The sequence below is a fragment of the Xenia sp. Carnegie-2017 genome, unplaced genomic scaffold (assembly GCF_021976095.1).
Source record: "Xenia sp. Carnegie-2017 unplaced genomic scaffold, XeniaSp_v1 HiC_scaffold_6, whole genome shotgun sequence".
Taxonomy (NCBI): domain Eukaryota; kingdom Metazoa; phylum Cnidaria; class Anthozoa; order Malacalcyonacea; family Xeniidae; genus Xenia; species Xenia sp. Carnegie-2017.
The window spans coordinates 11000490-11008080 of record NW_025813526.1 but is presented as its reverse complement, the minus strand read 5'-3'; the positions used below and the strand labels follow the sequence as shown (position 1 = coordinate 11008080).

Genomic DNA, 7591 nt, shown 5'->3' with positions numbered 1-7591 from the left:
TTTATTTGCATAATCTAAGAAATCAGGGTATGGGTTTTCAAAAAGTATAAGATATTTTTATGTTAATTTTTTTGGTAGGAAACAATCATTAGCTATTTTGAAACAAATAGAGTAATGAAGATATTTATAGAACTCTGCGAAAGTAATTTTCAAAACTGCCAAATGTGCAATTATTGTGTAAGGTTCAAGTTAACCTTAGAAAAATTAATACTTGATTATATTGAAACTGATTTTTTTCAATTTATTCGTGGAAAGATACACAGAAAAGATTATTTTCAAATTAAAAACAAATTTCTATTAAAAATATTGCAAAAAAGAAATATGGATTGTACTTTATTAAACTACGACGGATTGCTGGATAAAGTTTATACGCATTTAAAAAAAGATGGTAATGATGACAGTGATGAATATGAAGAAGAATATGACAATGATATAATTTATTTTAACAAAAAGAAAGGTCAGAAACGAAAATTATTATCTGACAAAAACCTATGAAGACAATTGAAATAAATTAATGACATTTTTTTAGTAATTTTTTTGAAATTAATTAATGGAAAAACACTATATCAAAAGTAATGTGCTGTCATAGAACTTGATGGTTATATTTTTTGTCGTGTGGGACATATTGGTGGTCTTACTTGTATTTTTTATTATAATCAATACAAAGCAAGAGTTGATATTAACTCTAGCTATACAATGTATGTAAATGAATATGCTATTAAAAATCAATTATTTCATTTTTAAATGGTTTGTTTTTTTTTATTTTTTTATTAGTATTTTTCTGCAGATAACATAGGGGCAAAAAATTGGTTATATTGATATATTTTTAAAGATTTTTGCCATTATATAACCTCCAAAGAATTAACGAGTTATTTTATAAAATTTTTTATATTTCAATGATATTGATATTTTATCTATTCAAACATTTGGTATTTTATTAATGGAATATCCCGGGCATCCTTTGTTATATCCGTTGCATTTTGTGTGCAGATATTTATTAAAAATGAAAAGAACTCCGTCGAAAATAAAAGTGTAAAAATTAAACCAACTGTAGAAGATTTAAAACATTCAATTGATTTAAAATCTTTTTTAAATGATGAAAATGCAATAACATCTACAAAAATGTAGATCTTATTGAATTTTTATATAGAACAGTAGGATAATACGTTGTTGAGAGTATAAAAACAATGAAAGCCTTTACCTAATTTCAACTTATCGGCTGCCTATAGTTTATATGCAAAATAAAAAACTATTTTTATTTAATAAAAATTTTTGTTTTAGGTATCATTATATTAATGTAAGTAAGCAAACGAATAGAATTTTATACGATTATTTCAACATTTATTTGCATGATTCTCAGATTGTACAAAAAATACTTTTCATTTAGGTTTGGAGTGTATTGGGATATATAGATATTTTTTTGAATATGTTAGTAATGTAAAAAATTTATATATCTTGTGAAAAAATCTTCAACACAATTGAATAAAATAAATTAATTATTGTAATAAAGATGTAATTTATAATTTTTTAATCGAAATAGAAATTTATATGGATTATGCAGGACATATATATTGCCATGTAAATATTGTAACATATTGTTACATGATTTTATAAGTTTACTAGTTATAAAATATAAATAATTAGAAAAACCTAATTTTGCATTAACAACACGTAGTTTTCTAACTTTTGAACAATTGGGGGTAATATTTGATAGAGATCTTAATTTTCAAACTCCAACTTGTAACGATACTTTATTTATTTAAAAAAATGCAATTGATAAATACGAATTTTTTTTCAAATTATAATGGAATTAATTAAATACAAATTTTCTATTTTTTCTTTCTTCATTATCATTGTCCTTAAATATCCACTACCATTTTGTTTGATTTTTTTTATTGATCCTCTTATACAATAATTTTTCCTTTTTCTTTTTCTTCTGCACATTTTGTTTTTTGCTTCACCAAAAAAAATTATTCCCTTATTAATTCATTATTTAATAATTTTTATAATAAGTCCACCGGTTACAGCTGGAACAATTCCTTTCAATGCAAATGCTGCTACTTCACCAAATCCTCACTTTTGAGTTTTTTTTAACTCTTTTTCGTTTTCTTTTATACATTTTTTCATTTTTATTTTTAAAATAAGAATAAATAAGTAGAATAAGAGGTAAGCAAATTCAATAAATATACGCATGGAAAGCGATATCTGTTTATTTATGCAGAAGTAGTACAATTGTTATAACATATATATATATATATATTGATGATAAGAAGAAAATACGCAAAAACTACAATTTCATCCCAACAAGCCTGTTTCGTGATTTCTCACTCTTCAGTTGATAATATTAAATGAATATAAAAGCATGTGCTAGATTATATATACAAGAGGAAGTTAGGGTAAAAATTAAGATAGAATTACATAATATGTTGAGTGTATGGTTACAGATTGGATAAAAGTGCCTTGTGTCTATGGCGACAAGAGGAGATAAGTTCGTTACGTTTGTTTAGTGATGATAGTTGTGGCTGGTAGGGGATGAAGAATTTTTCTTCCAGGCATAGGTTGCATCTTTTGTTGGCGCTGTTGTACGGTTTGCTGTGAGTGATGATGCTCCATGAGTTATCGTGAGCGATGTTGTTGTCTTTTAGTGGCCATATGTGTTTGCTGAGTTCGGTGGAGTTTCTTAGTTTTTTGTGGCGGAAAGAGGCAGTGTGGTTCCTGTGTCGAGTCTTAAATTCGTTTTCTGTAATTCCGATGTAGGTCTCAGTTATGTTAGTGTCCAAACGTTTAACAGTTGCTTGGTAGATGACTAATGATTGTAGGCACTTTCCTTTAAGTGGGCAGTTTTGTTTCTGTCAACAGTTGCATGTTTTAGTTTGTGTATTTTTGTCATTGATGGGGACATTAGTATTGTCAGGTTCTCTCAACATGCGTTTGTTATGGTTATTAATAATATGTTCCATATTGTTAATGCAGCTGTAACTTAATTTAATTGTTTTGCGGTTAAATAGTTTTCTGAGTTTGTGGTCTATGCGAAAGTGCTTGTCATTTAGTGAAATGAATTTGTAGCCGATGTTTGTGCTGACATTTTTGCTGTATGGTGGGTTGTACCTGAGTATGTTATTTCTAAGTCTGTTTTTTCCGTTTCGTAGTAGCGTTCGGGTCATATTTAGTGTATAATGATATCCATTTTCGTCAAGTGCTTTTTGGTATGGAGGAATTGCTTGGTCGAATGATGCTCCATCGGATCATAAAGATGAAAGGCGTTTGTTAATGGTATCGGTATGTTCTTTGTAATGCTTGGAGGATGGTTGGTTTCGTGGTGTATGTATTGCAAAGAGGTGTTGGGCTTAGTGTAAGGTCGATGGGAAGAATTCTTTAGATTGAATGTGATGTCAACGAAGTTAATGACTTTTTTGTTAGCTTCGATAGTGATACGAAATCCGTTGTTGTTAAATACGCGGCATATCTCTTTTTTAATTTTTTCTGTTTCGTTAGGTGTTGCTTTAGTAATGGCTAGTCCGTCGTCGCGATAGAGTCCTATGTTAGTGATGATGTGTTGTAGTTGTGAGAGGAGATAGCTTCCTACAAGTTCGCATGTCTCGGCACCGTCGAAGCTGCCCATTGTCACGTCGAATGTGGAGTTGTATTTCTTTTGCCATGGTTGTTGGCTGTGAATGATGTATGAATTCTTGGCATGTATGATAATGTTTCTCTCTTGGTTTGTGACGTTTTCGTGGGTTGAGGCGAAATCAAGTGCTTTGTTTAAGAGTTCTTGGTTGATAAATGGGTAGAAGTCTAAAATGTCGAAAGATATGAAGTTGAGATTTTGTTTGTGTTTGATGTAGTTGAACCACTTGATGACAGATGACGAGTTTTTCCATTGGTTCAGCGAAGTGGCTTTTATGATCTTGCTGTTTATTCTGTCAAACATTTTTTTTCTAATTTTTCCAATTTCAGATTTCGTCGGATTGATTCGTCGGCAGGTGGGTTTATGGAAACGATATGATGAAGATGATCCAATCAGTAAAATTTAAAAAAGGAAAAACGCATTTCTCACCGAAATAAAAGACAACACCACAGCTATTTATCGCAGCCGACGAAACAACAAACTTCTACAAACTAAACAAGCCACCATACAACGACCTCCTACAACAAAATATCTCGAAGTCATACAAGAAAATAAACGTCGACGCAATACAAGCCATTCACACCGAAGACAAAAATATCACATCACAACTGGGTACATCTGACAGAGTAGACTCCACCGCTAACAAAGACGCATTCATAACACTCAAAGATCACAAACCGAATTTCGCAAATAAACCCACATGCCGACTAATAAGCCCGACGAAATCTGAAATTAACAACAACGGATTGCGTATCACTATCGAAGCTAACAAAAAAGTCATTAACTTCCTCGACATCACGTTCAATCTAAAGAATTCTTCCCATCGACCTTACACTAAGCCCAACACCTCTTTGCAATACATACACCACGAAACCAACCATCCTCCAAGCATTACAAAGAGCGTACCCGATACCATTAACAAACGCATTTCATCTTTATCATCCGACGGAGCATCATTCTACCAAGCAGTTCCTCCATACCAAAAAGCACTTGGCGAAAATGGCTATCCTTACACACTAAATATGACCCGAACGCTACTACGAAACGGAAAAACAGACTTAGAAATAACATACTCAGGTACATCCCACCATACAGCAAAAACATGAGCACAAACATCGGCCTCAAATTCATTTCACTAATTGACAAGCACTTTCGCCTAGACCACAAACTCAGAAAACTATTTAACCGCAACACAATTAAATTAAGTTGCAGCTGCATTAACAATATGGAACATATTATTAATAACCATAACAAACGCATATTGAGAGAACCTGACAATACTAATGACACCATCAATGACAAAAATACACAAACTAAAACAAGCAACTGCCGACAAAAACAAAACTGTCCACTTAACGGAAACTGCCTACAATCATCTGTAATCTAACAAGCAACTGTTAAACATTTGGACACTAACACAACTGAGACCTACATCGGACTTGCAGAAAACGAATTTAAGACTCGACACAGGAGCCACACTGCCTCTTTCCGCCACAAAAAACTAAGAAACTTCACCGAACTCAGCAAACACATATGGACACTAAAGCCTAGTTTCCATATAATCGTCCGAATCGTTCCATAAAGTTCAGACGATTGGGACGATTAAGACGATTAGGATGATTTAACGTTTCCATATAATCGCCTTTAAACCAATAGCTGCATCGCAAGACTGTAAACAAACATGGCGGAAGAAAACAATCTTGGAGCTAGCCTGTTGATTTTGGCGTCCAGCATGCTATATATCCTTGCTGTTATACGAAGATGACGAGACAAGATGAACAGGAGAAAACATAGATTTTGGGTGAGGAGAATTTATCAGAAGAGAGAGGAGTTAGGAGCTTATCATACCCTTGTAAGAGAGCTTCGTATTCACGACCGAGAATTTTACTTCAGGTATGAGTGTATGAGTATTGTACTTATATTACATTTACGCTCTTAATTTTGTAGGTCTTGTGTGTCATATGTCATGGAATACTTACTTTCACTTCTCTAGCTTCTTTAATGCATTGTAAAAGTATAAAAATGTGTCAATATTTCACATTTTCTAGATTCACAAGAATGACAGCAGAACGTTTTGAGCATTTGCTCTCACTTTTTGGCCCACTGATAGCCAAAAGAAAATGTCGATCAAGAAAAGCGATCTCTGAAGCAGAGCGATTAATGATTACTTTAAGATATTTAGCTACTGGTGACTCTCAACAATCACATTCGTTTTCATTCCGAATGGGTAGAGTAACTGTGTCAAAAATAATAAAGGAAGCATGTGAAGCAATTTGGGCAGTGCGGAAGATTGAATATCTTAAAACTCCAGCAACACAAAGTGACTGGTTGCATATTGCCAATGAGTTTGAGAAGGAATGGAACTTCCCAAACTGTATTAGTGCACTTGATGGGAAGCACATTATGATGGACTGCCCAAAAAATGCTGGATCCGCATACTACAATTACAAGGGATTTCATAGTATTGTGTTATTAGCCGTATGCGATGCAAATTATTGCTTCACAATTGTAGATATTGGAGATTTTGGGAGCACAAATGATGCAAGTGTACTTTCAAGATCTGAGCTCGGACAATGTTTTGAAGACCATCCCTCAGAAATGCATCTCCCAAGCTCTTCCACTCATGGAGGTCACAATCTCGCTTATGTTTTAGTTGGTGATGATATTTTCCCTTTGAAACCATGGTTAATGAAGCCATATCCTGGGAAAAATCTGTCAGAATTTGAAAGGGTATTCAATTACATACTTTCAAGAGCAAGAAGCACTATTGAAAATGCATTTGGCATTCTGTCAGCGAAGTGGAGAATTTTTGGGAGACTAATAAGAGGCAGTCCTCAGTTGGTTAACAAGATTGTTCAAAAATCTGTCTGCCTTCATAACTATTTGCGATTGACAGAAAATGCATCATACATTCCTGCAGGATTTGTTGATACAGAAGACAACATTGGAAATATTGTGCCTGGTGGATGGAGGATAGAGGTTGAAGGAGATGAATGGGGATTCCGACAGCTTAATCGTGTTGGGGGTAACAGATATACATTTGAGACAAACAACATAAGGAATAATTTTAAACATTATTTCAACAGCCCTGTTGGTGAATTACCTTGGCAGCTACAGCATGTTAGCAGTTGTGGAATTAATAATACGAGATAGTGTAATTATTAAATTAAATGAGATATGATCTTCGCACTTAGCTGGACAATTTAAGCAATCGTCTCAGGACCTGAAAAAATCAGGTGACTCAACGGGATTCGAACCCATGACCTCTGCGGTGCCGGTGCAGTGCTCTGACCACTGAGCTATGAAGTCACACAGTGGTGAGCAGGTCATATTGTTGGGCTCATGTTTTCTCTTGAAATGAATGTCATATGAATGTTTTTATGCAGTGCGGTGTTTGAAATTAAATGAGATATGATCTTCGCACTTAGCTGGACAATTTAAGCAATCGTCTCAGGACCTGAAAAAATCAGGTGACTCAACGGGATTCGAACCCATGACCTCTGCGGTTCCGGTGCAGTGCTCTGACCACTGAGCTATGAAGTCACACAGTGGTGAGCAGGTCATATTGTTGGGCTCATGTTTTCTCGTGAAATGAATGTCATATGAATGTTTTTATGCAGTGCGGTGTTTGAAATTAAATGAGATATGATCTTCGCACTTAGCTGGACAATTTAAGCAATCGTCTCAGGACCTGCACCGGCACCGCAGAGGTCATGGGTTCGAATCCCGTTGAGTCACCTGATTTTTTCAGGTCCTGAGACGATTGCTTAAATTGTCCAGCTAAGTGCGAAGATCATATCTCATTTAATTTCAAACACCGCACTGCATAAAAACATTCATAGTGTAATTATGTAACAATGAACTTGTTATTTTCATTTGTTTGAATATTATCTAAATATTGTCCCTGTTCGTCACCTTTTGCCAAATAATCACGTGCAGAGTAACCAAAGCTTTCACTTGAGT

At 34.0% G+C, this 7591-nt stretch overlaps 1 protein-coding gene and 1 non-coding gene across 2 annotated transcripts; one reads left to right on the top strand and one right to left on the bottom strand.

Annotated features, from left to right (window-relative positions):
• The first annotated feature begins 5402 nt into the window (after positions 1-5402).
• Positions 5403-6781, top strand: LOC124457106 (putative nuclease HARBI1). Its single transcript, XM_047007396.1, has 2 exons — positions 5403-5521; positions 5677-6781. Exons 1-2 carry the CDS (start codon positions 5403-5405, stop codon positions 6779-6781), a joined length of 1224 nt encoding a protein of 407 aa, XP_046863352.1.
• Positions 6782-7098: 317 nt separating this feature from the next.
• On the bottom strand, positions 7099-7172 carry Trnas-gga. The gene has a single exon. It is a non-coding gene; the product is annotated as a tRNA-Ser (tRNA).
• Positions 7173-7591: the final 419 nt, after the last annotated feature.

Excerpts from the sequence above, each read along its gene's own strand:
- LOC124457106 (XM_047007396.1), top strand. The coding sequence starts at position 5,403 with ATGAACAGGAGAAAACATAGATTTTGGGTGAGGAGAATTTATCAGAAG. Across the intron at positions 5,522-5,676 it reads GACCGAGAATTTTACTTCAG|ATTCACAAGAATGACAGCAG; the intron begins GTATGAGTGTAT and ends CACATTTTCTAG.